Source organism: Schistocerca cancellata, chromosome 5 (assembly GCF_023864275.1).
Source record: "Schistocerca cancellata isolate TAMUIC-IGC-003103 chromosome 5, iqSchCanc2.1, whole genome shotgun sequence".
Taxonomy (NCBI): Eukaryota; Metazoa; Arthropoda; class Insecta; order Orthoptera; family Acrididae; genus Schistocerca; species Schistocerca cancellata.
In genome coordinates, this window is record NC_064630.1 from 722,176 (window position 1) to 738,009 (window position 15,834).

Here is a 15,834-nt window from a genome sequence, read left to right on the forward strand (position 1 = left end):
AGTAATTTTCTTGATGCAAATTGCGATTACGGAAAAAATCTTGGTCGCACAATTTTTTATTAAATGTTACGCGTTTCAAAAATTCATTGATAGACGTAAACAGTGAACAATGTACAGAAATTATGAAAAATACGTAACACAAACCAGTATAACGCATAATCGTGACAAACACTGTTTGAGTAATTATTTTAATACTTAATCTAACTTGGTCTCAACAAACTGAGCACATGAACTGTATATAGTATTAAAGTTCTCATTTCACAAATATTTCACAAAGAGCAATATTTATGAAATGAGAAATGCGTTGCTATATACAGTCCATACGCTCAGTTTATTGAGCCTAAAACTATATTCATACGTAAGTACTGAAATAATTGCGCATACAATGTTTGTCACGATTATGTGTTACTTATTTTTCACGATTTATGTACATTTTCCACAGCTTATGTCTGACGATGATTTTTCTAAACCCGTAACATTTAATAAAGAATTATGCGATAAAGACATTTCCATGATTGCAGTTTGTATTAAATCTGAATGGTTGCCTACCTCTACGATGGAAGAATTCCGGGATCGAGTAATGGAAATCATTTTCTTCCTAATTTCTTAAAAGTACAAGTAAAAAAGGCTCTTTTTTTCACATTTGATTTTACAATGTAGAAATTTTTTGCTGCTAGTGAACGATTTGTAGTGTTTAAACCTTGTTCCTCTAGAATTATTGCCATTCTCAGCATCACAGGTAAATTATAGTACTGTCATGTATGATATAACCATAATTACAGCTAGATACTACTCATAACATTTTTTTCATATTTGTAAGTAACAATGTGGTGAACCTCACTCTTCATCCAAAACAAAGATTTAGCATACTCTATAAGACTGTGATTGTTAAGAAAAGCCCACCTAAAAAGATTTTAACGACAGAATGTCTGCAGTAATTATTGTATTACGGAGGATTTGCGGTAATTTCCTGAACCTACAATCCTTACAGGTAGTAGAGGCGATAATTAGGCTATATTTCTTTGCATAAATTGATAATCCGGTTAACACTAAATGAACCAAATCATTTTGGAAAAAGATATTAAATGAAAGTGATTGGTGATGTTAGTACAAAGGGAAAAAATGACTGGTGGGCACAGATAATCCTATACTTTTTCATGGTAACCCAAATTAAACATATTAGTAAGAACATATACTACTATTAACCCAAGTGAAGTGTGTTTCCTATTATCATGTTAATTAGTACATTTAGTAAGTCCAATTTCCATCTCAAAGCTGCACCTGGTTGAAAGCGGGGACATCCGTTCGCATGTCCAAACAGATTTTGTTTATTAGTCTCACATACTCACTCTCAAGCTCCGCTGTTTTCTTCGTCAAATACTCGACCATCTGATGTCCAATCTCGGTCATTAGTAAGAACATGTTCTTCATCTTCATCGTAGAGAAAGCTGGGCTCAGGGTGCATCGCATGTCGTGCCACTCTTTACCTGAGGTGGAAAAATGACGTGAAGATTATGCAGTGCATTTGTTCCCTACAAAATGGGCAGAATTGTAACTGGAACAAAAGAATGTATATTCTACGTTGCTCTTAGCCTTTAGCATCTGATTAAGGCCATGATGCTCTTTCCTTAAGATAGAAAAACATTTTGTGATTGCGTAGTGCATGTGGATTCTGTACAAAATAGGCAGTACTACAACTACTTAGAGTTAGTTGTGATATCTGATTAGGATATATCATGGAGTGTAATTAAAAGAAGATACGATACATGCCTTGTTAACTCTAATTACACTGAACAAAATTTATGATGTAGTATAGTAATAGACTTAGAGAAAGTTTTTCACGATGATGACTGGAGTACTCTCTTTCAAATTCTGAAGATGGCAAGTGACAAATACAGGGAGCGAAAGGCTATTTACAATTTGTACAGAAACCAGATGGCAGTTATAAGAGTCGAGGGGATGACAGGGAAGCAATCATTGGGCAGGGAGTAAGACAGGGTTGCAGCCTCTTCCCGATGTTATTCAATCTGTATATTGAGCAAGCAGTGAAGTTAACAAAAGAAGAATTCGGGGTAGGAATTAAAATCCATGGAAAAGAAATAAAAACTTTGAGGTTCACCAATGACATTGTAATTCTGTCAGAGACAGCAAAGGACTAGGAAGAGCAGTTGAACGGAATGGACAGTGTCTTGAAGGGAGGATATAAGATGAACATCAACAAAAGCAAAACGAGGATAGCGGAATGTAGTCGAATTAAATCAGGTGATGCTGAGGGAATTAGATTAGGTAATGAGACACTTAAAGTAGTAAAGGAGTTTTGCTACTTGGGGAGAAAAATAACTAATGATGGTCGAAGTAGATAGGATATAAAATGTAGACTGGCAATGGCAAGCAAAACGTTTCTGAAGAAGAGAAATTTGTTAACATCGAGTATAGATTTAAATGTCAGGAAGTCGTTTCTCAAAGTATTTGTATGGAGTGTATCCATGTATGGAAGTGAAACAAGGATAAATAGTTTAGACAAGAAGAAAACAGAAGCTTTCGAAATGTGGTGCTACAGAAAAATGCTGAAGATTAGATAGGCACACCACATAGCTAATGAGGAGGTATTGAAAATAATTGGGGAGAGGAGAAATTTGTGGCACGACTTGACTAGAAGAAGGGATCGCTTGGTAGGACGTGTTGTGCGGCATCAAGGGATCACCAGTTTAGTATTGGAGGGCAGCATGGAGGGTAAAAATCTTGGAGGGAGGTCAAGAGATGAATACACTAAACAGATTCAGAAGGATGTAGGCTGCAGTAGGTACTGGGAGATGAAGCTTGCAGAGGATAGAGTAGCATGGAGAGCTGCATCAAACCAGTCTCTGGACTGAAGACCACAACAACAACATGGTAACAATTTCAGGAACAAAGCCATTGCTCAGCGATAAGGCCGTGATTTGACGTAAATAGCTTATAATAGTTTTGCTTCGTTTGGACTCTCCTGTCAACGATTTTCTCCGTGTTTGCGAGTTAAATATGCGTTTTTAAAATTCAGGTTCTGGAAAACACGCTTTTTGTGTTTACTCCAAGATTATTCGACAGTCATATATCACCTTCCGTACATCTCGATCTATTTCTGTAGAAAATTAAACCGTTTTTAGTGGTGGTTTTTCTATTTAGAACCTAAAAACTGTAGCATTTGTATTTTATTTATTTTGTTTCGATTGCTCACCTGAAAATTGCGTTAAGTGTGGAATTTAATTTGTAGATTTCGGCTAGTTTTTATGCCTTTTTATCGTTTCATATAGCGTCATCTGCAATGTAGTCGGAAGAGTTTGCTTAAGAAGTTGTTTATCTTGAAAATACCTTTTCAAGAGTAATAGTTGCGTGTGTCTTTTACTAACGTTTTAGTTCAGTTGTCTTTCTATTGTGGGTATATACTCTTTTCCTCATCTGTTACATAAAAAACGAGATCGGAGAAAACACTTACGTCGCTACACGCATCGAGAGACGCTTATTACTGTCGCCGCTCATTTGTTGGTTTTGTTTCTGTTCAATTGGTGCTAGTTTCGACTGTTTGACGCAAGTTGTTGTGATGGCTGCTGAAGGAAAAATTATCTGACGTCTGTGCATGTGTGTGAAATCAGAGAGAGAGAGAGAGAGAGAGACAGAGACAGAGAGAGAGAGAGAGAGAGAGAGAGAGAGAGCTAGGGGTGGAGAGAGACTGAGAAGCGTCAGATGTTTTTCATCAATCGAGAATGGTTGATATACTCTTATTTCATTCGAGGAAGTGTGTTTAATTCATTAAGTGTTACAAACTGTTTTATTGCACAGTGTCACGTCTGTTTGTAAAACATTATTTACGTGAACTAACAGGTTGTCATGTGCTATATTTCGTCTATTGCAAGTTTTCCTTAGAGTCTATTGCTTTCTTCGAGGATGTTGAGGTCAGTCGTGGATTTCCTATATGAAGCAGTCTGCAACAGTGGAATGTGTACCGTCACGTTTTGAGGCTCTGAGGTATGCGGAATTGGTTTAAATGGCTTTGAGAACTATGCGACTTAACTTCTGAGGTCATCAGTCCCCTAGAACTTAGAACTAATTAAACCTAACTAACCTAAGGACATCACACACATCCATGCCCGAGGCAGGATTCGAACCTGCGACCGCAGCGGTCGCTCGGCTCCAGACTGTAGCGCCTAGAACCACACGGCCACTCCGGCCGGCTATTCGGAGTTCTTAGTATTAAAATTCCCATATGTTTGTCCTATGTAGACAGACTGGCATGAACTACACTTTAACTGACAGAATCCATCTTTGATATTTTCTGTAACGAACTTGTTTGGGAGGAATGGTATTTGTAGCCCTTATTTTTGCAGGTGTTCCCCAATTTGTGGACATTTTTGTTGTTGTTGTAGTGTTCCTTGCAACGTGTTCCTGTTTCATTTTGTCCCAACACATGACACATACAGGTTCGTCACTGGGTCCCAACCCGCGATGATCAGAGTTGGTTCAAGGTGAGACTGGGTTTTGTTACACTAGTCACACCCTGTTTACAACACAGTGTTGATTTACTTTTAGCAAGCACAGGTTAAATACTAAACCTACAACTTACAGTGAAACGGCTAAACGACGAGCTGATAACTGATATACAACATCTCAAGAATGTTGTGCATCGCCATACTGAAACCTATCAGCCAATTCACGAGTGTGAACGCAGAAGTCTTGAGCGCTCACCACTCACTAGGAGTTAGGAAGAAGTGTTTTCGAGCGGTATCGTATCAAGACTGGCTAGCACAGCGACTGCTTCTCCCGGCCAATCAGAGACCGTATCTCCCTCCCTCCACACTTGTTTAACTTTTAATATAATTTTATACTAGTAACTGCGGCTTAGAAAAAGTAATTGATCTCACCAGATGACTTGGTGGAAACAGACCCTCTTTGCCTAAATGTCTTAAATATTTCAATTTTTCTTTGTAGTAAACAGGACGTATAAAATTTAAATGTAGGGCTGTGATTCGTCGATTTCGTTTCATGGCGGAGTCTAGCCTTTTCCGCGTGCAAGGCAGGATGGACCGTTGCCTGTTTCACCGTGAGATGTCTGGCGCCATCTTGTCGGTGGAATTTGCAAAGGTCTGTTGTGTTTCTCCAGGCCGCCTACCGCCAGCATCCGCCCACAAGTCAATTTGCAATATCCCTACAGCACATGACAATAACTGGCTGCGTTCTTATTTATTTGCTCTATTTTGCAACTATCTATTTTAACTTTTTTGCTTCTAATGTCCACTTGTCGCCTCCCGGAATATTGACTTTATATACTTTTCTACAAGTCCATATACTTTGTTCTTTTCGTCATCAACCTTAAGGTTAGTTTGATGCAGCTGTCAAACTCCCGTTATGCGTCAGCTTTTCTCTCCATTTTAGCATAAATGCTGCATCTCACATCATAATCTGCCTTATGGACCCCCACATATGCCACCATGTAACCTGAGAAGAAAGATAATTTGCATCCACCAGCAGCTGCCGGCTCATGAGGACATACCTGTTATCTGAGTCAACAGTCTTTGCTCACGACATCCCAACCTCAGAACAGCTAGCAACCTGGTTAACCGTAACTTCAGTCACTGCGAAACTTTGGGGAAAGAATGGTGCAGTAATACCCTACAGATCTCTACACCTTTCTCCAAGGCAGCAACAAACATGTGAGCACCAGAGGACACTCAGCAGGATCCCCAGACTAATCGTGGGGGAAACAGTGACCTGGTGCACAGATGGGGGAACTGTATGACTGCATTATAGATTCCCAAGGCAGACTGTCAGGCACACAGAGCAGAGTGCTTTGAAAATTCGTGTCTTGGAAACCCCTCGGACTTATTCGACACTTTAGTCGATGTGATAAAATTATGTAAATGATACGTTCATATACTTGTAAATTATATGCATACGTTATTTGTATTTCTGAAGTGATGTGTAGTTGGCACACAACTAATAATAATAATATGCGTGCCCTGCGATTCCTTCTTTCCACCATTCCTTAAAATATAGCTTCCAACAACTATCCAGGTAAATATGTCCAAGCATTCTGTCTCTTCAGTTCATTATGTTCTTCATTGGTCTTCTTTATCGATCACCCATTGCAAGACTTCATTTTCCATTAGTTGATGAATCCAGCTGATATTACACACTGACCGTTACGCAAACAAACGTTGCATGTTCGAACACAGTTCTTGGCTAATCTTTTCTTGGTCTCAGGTTTTATATCTTTGCATTTTACCAGCTGGTTTCTTTTGTAGAAATGTGTTTTAATTTCTACAACGGCAGTTACATATTTCTTGCATCTTTATCTGTTCCAGTAACAAGGCAGCAAAATTCGTCCACTTCGTCCAGTGTGTCTTGTGTATGTTTAGCATTTAGTGATCCCGAATTTTCACCTTTTGTTCACATCATTACCTTAGAATTATTTGCGTTTGTATGCATAAAATAGATGTTGGCTTAGACAAGTCCAATTTCATTGTTGTTGTTGTTGTTGTTGCTGTGGTCTTCAGTCCTGAGACTGGTTTGATGCAGCTCTCCATGCTACTCTATCTTGTGCAAGCTTCTTCATCTCCCAATACGTACTGCAGCCTACATCCTTCTGAATCTGTTTAGTGTATTCATCTCTTGGTCTCCCTCTACGATTTTTACCCTCCACGCTGCCCTCCAATACTAAATTTGTGATCCCTTGATACCTCAGAACTAGAGATGGGCAAAACTGTTCTTTTCAGAGATTGGATCAGAACTGTTCACTCCCTGAAATGAATTAGCTCTTTTTCATGACTCACCACTCATTTACAATATAAAATAAATGGAAGGCACATTGCCCTTTAAACTTGGTTTATTCCAGTACTATACCTGTATTTTGATCTTATTTGATCCTATTTTGAAGTAACACAGATAATGAGTAAGAATTTTGTATTGTTTATTGAAATTTCCACGATATGACAAAGTTTTTGATTATTGATTTATTTTGCACTATCGTGGTTTTTTGGGTGATCGGAAAATGTTGTAACTTGAGATTTACATTAACAATATATTTGGCTATAACGTATTAAAATTTCATTAACCTCATACAAATACATTGCAAGCCATATATTTTTAAAGTGAACGTTTCCTTTCGAAGACGCCTAAAATCGCAAAATCCGTACCAGAATAAGAAAAAAAATATAAATTTGACTGTAAAACGAAAGTGCTGCATATAGCCTTACACAGAATAAAACAAGGAAAATATTGGTGTATCACATTTTGCGATACGTTTATCGGTTCGCTCGTAATTAAAGCGTAAATTCGAGTGTCTATAATAAAAATCCTATAGTAAGAGGAGTCATCAGGAACCTAAACTAATCAGTTTAAACAAATAAAAATAAAATAAAAACAATTGATATATACATAACATAATAATGTAATATACATAGCGGCATTACTACGAAGAACAATATACAGTGGGGACGAACTCCGATGCAGAGGCGCTGAGTCGAGCAGGTCGAGCCGCGAGCTGTATTACTGCATGAGCTGAGACCGCAGAGACCACAGTGACACCTGAGTTGCTTTGCTCGACGCTCTGGCTAGAGTCGAGACGGTGGGGCGAGCGTTGAGCGGGCGAGTTCCGAGGGAGGGGGTAGCGGTGAACTCACCCGCTCCGAGACAAATAGTTCGTTCCCTTGCGAGCGGGTTTTTGCAAGTAGTTCCTATGTTATCCGCTAGGTGGCTCTCTGTCCTGTTGCTCGCATCAACTGCCCAGAGGGCAGGACGTGCGACTGAAACGATCGCCGACAGAGTGCGATGCGAAGTTACGCTGCGCCAGACACTAGAAGCAGGGCAGAGGCCGGCGCTGGCTGTGTTGTGTGGCGTGCACTGTGCTGTGACCAGCAGAGGCGCTGCTGATATGCTCCGTCTCTCTCTCTCTCTCTCTCTCTCTCTCTCTCTCTCTCTCTGCTGTGGGAAACGTTTGGAGCTACCGTTCTTTTTTTCTGAATCACTGATTGTTCACTCCTTTGAAAGATTGAACTCTATGAATTAGTTCAAGAGCGGATCCCCCATCTCTACTCAGAACATGTCCTACCAACCGATCCCTTCTTCTCGTCAAGTTGTGCCACGAACTCCTCTTCTCCCCAATCATATTCAATACTTCCTCATTAGTTACGTGATCTACCCATCTAATCTTCAGCATTCTTCTGTAGCACCACATTTCAAAGGCTTCTGTTCTCTTCTTCTCCAAACTATTTATCGTCCATGTTTCACTTCCATCCATGGCTACACTCCATACGTATACTTTCAGAAACGACTTCCTGACATTTAAATCTATACTCGATGTTAACAAATTTTTCTTCTTTAGAAACGCTTTCCTTGCTATTGACAGTCTACATTTTACATCCTCTCTACTTCGACCATCATCAGTTATTTTGCTCCCCAAATAGCAAAACTCCTTTACTACTTTAAGTGTCTCATTTCCTAATCTAATTCCCTCAGCATCTCCCGAATTAATTCCACTACATTCCATTATCCTCGTTTTGCTTTTGTTGATGTTCATCTTATATCCTCCCTTCAAGACACCGTCCATTCCGTTCAACTGCTCTTCCAACACCTTTGCTGTCTCTGACAGAATTACAATGTCGTCGGCGAACCTCAAAGTTTTTATTTCTTCTCCATGGATTTTAATACCTACTCCGAATTGTTCTTTTGTTTCCTTTACTGCTTGCTCAATATACAGATTGAATAACATCGGGCAGAGGCTACAACCCTATCTCACGCCCTTCCCAACCACTGCTTCCCTTCCATGTCCCTCGACTCTTATAACTGCCATCTGGTTCCTGTATAAATTGTAAAACGCCTTTCGCTCTCTGTATTTTACCCCTGCCACCTTCAGAATTTGAAAGAGATTATTCCAGTCAACATTGTCAAAAGCTTTCACCAAGTCTACAAATGCTAGAAACGTAGGTTTGCCTTTTCTTAATCTAGCTTCTAAGATAAGTCATAGGGTCAGTATTGCCTCACGTGTTCCCATATTTCTACGGAATCCAAACTGATCTTCCCCGAGGTCGGCTTCTACCAGTTTTTCCATTCGTCTGTAAAGAATTCGCGTTAGTATTTTGCAGCCGTGACTTATTAAACTGATAGTTCGGTAATTTTCACATCTGTCAACGCCTGCTTTCTTTGGGATTGGAATTATTATATTCTTCTTGAAGTCTGAGGGTATTTCGCCTGTCTCATACATTTTTCTCACCAGATGATAGAGTTTTGTCAGGACTGGCTCTTCCAACGCCGTCAGTGGTTCTAATGGGATGTTGCCTACTCCGGGGCCTTGTTTCGACTTAGGTCTTTCAGTGCTTTATCAAATTCTTCACGCAGTATCATATCTCCCATTTCATCTTCATCTACATCGTCTTCTATTTCCATAATATTGTCCTCAAGAGCATCGTCCTTGTATAGTCCCTCTATATACTCCTTCCACCTTTCTGCTTTCCCTTCTTTGCTTAGATCTGGGTTTCCATCTGAGCCCTTGATATTCATACAAGTGTTTCTCTTTTCTCCAATGGTCCCTTTAATTTTCCTGTAGGCAGTATCTATCTTACCCCTAGTGAGGTAAGCCTCTACATCCTTACATTTGTCCTCTAGCCAAGCCTGATCTGAATTCATTGTTTACCCCTTTCGGCGACTAATGCTAGGTCATCGGTAAACAATATCGTGCCAATTTTCAGTCTACATCTGCATCTACATCCATATTCCGCAAGCCACCTGACGCTGTGTGGCGGAGGGTACCTTGAGTACCTCTATCGGTTCTCTCTTCTATTCCAGGCTCCTATTGTTCGTGGAAAGAAAGATTGTCGGTATGCCTCTGTGTGGGCTCTGATCTCTCTGATTTTATCCTCATGGTCTCTCCGCGAGACATACGTAGGAGGAAGCAATATACTGCTTGACTCCTCGGTGAAGGTATGTTCTCGAAACTTCAACAAAAGCCCGTACCGAGCTACTGAGCGTCTCTCCTGCAAAGTCTTCCACTGGAGTTTATCTATCATCTCCGCAACGCTTTCGCGATTACTAAATGATGCTGTAACGAAGCGCGCTGCTCTCCGTTGGATCGTCTGTATCTCTTCTATCAACACTATCTGGTACGGATCCCACACTGCTGAGCAATATTCAAGCAGTGGACGAACAAGTGTACTGTAACCTACTTCCTTTGTTTTCGGATTACATTTCCTGAGGATTCTTCCAATGAATCTCAGTCTGGCATCTGCTTTAACGACGATCAACTTTATTAGATTTCAAATCACTCCTAATGCCTACTCTCAGATAATTTATGAAATTAACTGCTTCCAGTTGCTGACCTGCTATATTGTAGCTAAATAATAAAGGCTCTTTCTTTCTATGTGTTCGCAGCACATTATACTTATCTACATTGAGATTCAATTGCCATTCCCTGCACCATGCGTCAATTCTTTGCAGATCCTCCTGCATTTCAGTACAATTTTCCATTGTTACAACCTCTCGATATACTACAGCATCATCCGCAAAAAGCCTCAGTGAACTTCTGATGTCATCCACAAGGTCATTTATGTATATTGTGAATAGTAACGGTCCTACGACACTCCCCTGCGGCACACCGGAAATCACTCTTACTTCGGAAGACTTCTCTCCATTGAGAATGACATGCTGCGGTCTGTTATCTAGAAACTCTTCAATCCAATCACACAATTGGTCTGATAGTCCATATGCTCTTACTTTGTTTCATTAAACGACTGTGGGGAACTGTATCAAACGTCTTGCGGAAGTCAAAAAACCCGGCATCTACCTGGGAACCCGTGTCTATGGCCCTATGGCCCTCTGAGACTGGTGGATGAATAGCGCGAGCTGGGTTTCACACGATCGTCCTTTTCGAAACCCATGCTGATTCCTACAGAGTAGATTTCTAGACTCCAGAAAAGTCATTATACTCGAACATAATACGTGTCCCAAAATTCTACAACTGATCGACGTTAGAGATATAGGTCTATAGTTCTGCACATCTGTTCGACGTCCCTTCTTGAAAACGGGGATGACCTGTGCTTTTTTCCAGTCCTTTGGAATGATACGCTCTTCTAGAGACTTACGTTACACCGCTGCAAGAAGGGGGGCAAGTTCCTTCGCGTACTCTGTGTAAAATCGAACTGGTATGCCATCAGGTCCAGCGGCCTTTCCTATTTTGAGCATTTTTAATTGTTTCTCTATCCCTCTGTCGTCTCTTTACATATCTACGAATTTGTCATCTGTGCGACAATCTAGAGAGGGAACTACAGTGCAGCCTTCCTCTGTGAAACAGCTTTGGAAAAAGACATTTAGTATTTCGGCCTTTAGTCTGTCATCCTCTGTTTCAGTACTATTTTGGTCACAGAGTGTCTGGATATTTTGTTTTGATCCACCTACCGCTTTGACATAAGACCAAAATTTCTTAGGATTTTCTGCCAAGTCAGTACATAGAACTTTACTTTAGAATTCATTGAACGCCTCTCGCATGGCCCTCCTCACACTACACTTCGCTTCACGTAATTTTTGTTTATCTGCAAGGCTTTGGCTATGTTTATGTTTGCTGTGAAGTTCCCTTTGCTTCCGCAGCAGTTTTCTAACTCGGTTGTTGTACCACGGTGGCTCTTTTCCATCTCTTACGATCTTGCTTGGCACATATTCATCTAATGCATACCGTACCATGGTTTTGAACTTTGTCCACTGATCCTCAGCACTATCTGTACTTGAGACAAAACTTTTGTGTTGAGCCGTCAAGTACTCTGAAATCAGCTTTTTGTCACTTTTGCTAAACAGAAAAATCTTCCTTCCCTTTTTAATATATCTACTTATGGCTGAAATCATCGATGTAGTAACCGCTTTATGATCGCTGCTTCCCTGTTCTGTGTTAACTGTTTCAAATAGTTCGGGTCTGTTTGTCAACAGAAGGTCTAATATGTTATCGCCACGAATCGGTTCTCTGTTTAACTGCTCAAGGTAGTTTTCAGATAATGCACTTATCAGATAATGCTACTGCAGGTAGCTCCTATTTTGAGATCTTTACTTCGCTCACTGCGTCTTCAATATTCAAGTTAACCTCATGGGTGACAACGTACAACCTCGCCTTCCACGACTGCTGATTTTGCCCTCTTGTATCTCTCCGATGGTACTGCCTACTCCAGTCTACTTCGCATGGTTTGCCTTACATTTTACTCCCTGCAACTGATACTACACAACCTTAGAATGGAAAAAATTACCCCATTCCACATTATTAAAAGCCTTCTCTAAATCTGTGAATGCGATGTATGTTTCCTAATCTTTCCCAGATCTGAATTCTATATTAACAGCAGTACTAGCATTGCTTCTCGAGTGGCCCCGGTTCTTCTAAAACCACATGTTGTTGTTGTTGTGGTCTTCAGTCCTGAGACTGGTTTGATGCAGCTCTCCATGCTACTCTATCCTGTGCAAGCTTCTTCATCTCCCAGTTCTTACTTCAACCTACATTCTTCTGAATCTACTTAGTGCATTTATCTCTTGGTCTCCCTCTACGATTTTTACCGTCCACACTGCCCTCAAATGGTAAATTTGTGATCCCTTGATGCCTCAGAACGTGTCCTACCAACCGGTCCCCTCTTCTTGTCAAGTTGTGCCACAAACTCCTCTTCTCCCCTATTCTATTCAATACCTCCTCATTAGTTACATGATCTACCCATATAATCTTCAGCATTCTTCTGTAGCACCACATTTCGAAAGCTTCTTTTCTCTTCTTCTCCAAACTATTTATCGTCCATGTTTCACTTCCATCCATGGCTACACTCCATACAAATACTTTCAGATATGACTTCGTGACACTTAAATCTATACTCGATATTAACAAATTCCTCTTCCTCAGAAACGCTTTCCTTGCCAATGCCAGTCTACATTTTATATCCTCTCTACTTCGACCACCATCAATTATTTTACTCCCCAAACAGCAAAACTCCTTTACTACTTTAAGTGTCTCATTTCCTAATCTAATTCCCTCAGCATCTCCCGACTTAATTCGACTACATTCCATTATCCTCGTTTTGCTTTTGTTGATGTTCATCTTATATCCTCCTTTCAGGACACTGTCCATTCCGTTCAACTGCTCTTCCAAGTCCTTTGCTGTCTCTGACAGAATTACAGTGTCATCGGCGAACCTCAATGTTTTTATTTCTTCTCCATGGATTTTAATACCTACTCCGAATTTTTCTTTTGTTTCCTTTACTGCTTGCTCGATATACAGATTGAATAACATCGGGCAGAGGCTACAACCCTGTCTCACTCCCTTCCCAACCACTGCTTCCCTTTCATGTCCCTTGACTCTTATAACTGCCATCTGGTTTCTGTACAAATTGTAAATAGCCTTTCGCTCCCTGTATTTTACCCCTGCCACCTTCAGTATTTGTCAAAAGCTGTCTCCAAGTCTACAAATGCTAGAAACGTAGGTTTGCCTTTCCTTAATCTTCCTTCTAAGATAAGGCGTAAGGTCAGTATTGCCTCACGTGTTCCGAAATTTTTACGGAATCCAAACTGATCTTCCCTGAGGTCGGCTTCTACCAGTTTTTCCATTCGTCTGTAAAGAATTCGCGTTAGTATTTTGCAGCCGTGACTTATTAAACTGATAGTTCGGTAATTTTCACATCTGTCAACACCTGCTTTTTTTGGGATTGGAATTATAATATTCTTCTTGAAGTCTAAGGGTATTGCGCCTGTCTCATACATCTTGCTCACCAGATGGTAGATTTTTGTCATGAGTGGCTCTTCCAACGCCGTCAGTAGTTCCAATGGAATGTTGTCTACTCCGGGGGCTTTGTTTCGACCCAGGTCTTTCAGTGCTCTGTCAAACTCTTCACGCAGTATCGTATCTCCCAGTTCATCTTCATCTACATCGTCTTCCATTTTCATAACATTGTCCTCAAGTAGATCGCCCTTGTATAGACCCTCTATATACTCCTTCCACCTTTCTGCTTTCCCTTCTTTGCTTAGAATTGGGTTTCCATCTGAGCTCTTGATATTCAAACAAGTGTTTCTCTTTTCTCCAATGGTCTCTTTAATTTTCTCTAGGTAGTATCTATCTTACCCCTAGTGAGATAAGCCTCTACATCCTTACATTTGTCCTCTAGGCATCCCTGCTTAGCAGTTCTGCACTTCCTATCGATCTACACTCCTGGAAATTGAAATAAGAACACCGTGAATTCATTGTCCCAGGAAGGGGAAACTTTATTGACACATTCCTGGGGTCAGATACATAACATGATCACAATGACAGAACCACAGGCATATAGACACAGGCAACAGAGCATGCACAATGTCGGCACTAGTACAGTGTATATCCACCTTTCGCAGCAATGCAGGCTGCTATTCTCCCATGGAGAGGATCGTAGAGATGCTGGATGTAGTCCTGTGGAACGGCTTGCCATGCCATTTCCACCTGACGCCTCAGTTAGACCAGCGTTCGTGCTGGACGTGCAGACCGCGTGAGACGACGCTTCATCCAGTCCCAAACATGCTCAATGGGGGACAGATCCGGAGATCTTGCTGGCCAGGGTAGTTGACTTACACCTTCTAGAGCACGTTGGGTGGCACGGGATACATGCGGACGTGCATTGTCCTGTTGGAACAGCAAGTTCCCTTGCCGGTCTAGAAATGGTAGAACGATGGGTTCGATGACGGTTTGGATGTACCGTGCACTATTCAGTGTCCCCTCGACGATCACCAGTGGTGTACGGCCAGTGTAGGAGATCGCTCCCCACACCATGATGCCGGGTGTTGGCTCTGTGTGCCTCGGTCGTATGCAGTCCTGATTGTGGCGCTCACCTGCACGGCGCCAAACACGCATACGACCATCATTGGCACCGAGGCAGAAGCGACTCTCATCGCTGAAGACGACACGTCTCCATTCGTCCCTCCATTCACGCCTGTCGCGACACCACTGGAGGCGGGCTGCACGATGTTGGGGCGTGAGCGGAAGACGGCCTAACGGTGTGCGGGACCGTAGCCCAGCTTCATGGAGACTGTTGCGAATGGTCCTAGCCAATACGCCAGGAGCAACAGTGTCCCTAATGTGCTGGGAAGTGGCGGTGCGGTCCCCTACGGCACTGCGTAGGATCCTACGGTCTTGGCGTGCATCCGTGCGTCGCTGCGGTCCGGTCCCAGGTCGACGGGCACGTGCACCTTCCGCCGACCACTGGCGACAACATCGATGTACTGTGGAGACCTCACGCCCCACGTGTTGAGCAATTCGGCGGTACGTCCACCCGGTCTCCCGCATGCCCACTATACGCCCTCGCTCAAAGTCCGTCAACTGCACATACGGTTCACGTCCACGCTGTCGCGGCATGCTACCAGTGTTAAAGACTGCGATGGAGCTCCGTATGCCACGGCAAACTGGCTGACACTGACGGCGGCGGTGCACAAATGCTGCGCAGCTAGCGCCATTCGACGGCCAACACCGCGGTTCCTGGTGTGTCCGCTGTGCCGTGCGTGTGATCATTGCTTGTACAGCCCTCTCGCAGTGTCCGGAGCAAGTATGGTGGGTCTGACACACCGGTGTCAATGTGTTCTTTTTTCCATTTCCAGGAGTGTAATTTTTGCGACGTTTGTATTCCTTTTTACCTGCTTCATTTACTACATTTTTGTATTTTCTCCTTTCATCAATTAAATTCAATATTTCTTCTGTTACCCAAGGATTTCTACCAGCCTTCGTCTTTTTACCTACTTGATCCTCTGCTACCTTCACTATTTCATCACTCAGAGCTACCCATTCTTTTTCTACTGTATTTCTTTCCCCCATTCCTGTCAACTGTTCCCTTATGC

General features: G+C 41.8%; 1 protein-coding gene across 1 annotated transcript in view; it reads right to left on the reverse strand.

Annotated features, from left to right (window-relative positions):
* Positions 1–15,834, reverse strand: part of LOC126188106 (cytochrome P450 9e2-like) — a 144,780-nt gene that overhangs the window by 76,011 nt on the left and 52,935 nt on the right. The window contains exon 3 of the mRNA XM_049929572.1: positions 1,350–1,487. Within this exon, the coding sequence (XP_049785529.1) occupies positions 1,350–1,487 (138 nt within the window). The remainder of the gene's footprint in view (positions 1–1,349; positions 1,488–15,834) is intronic.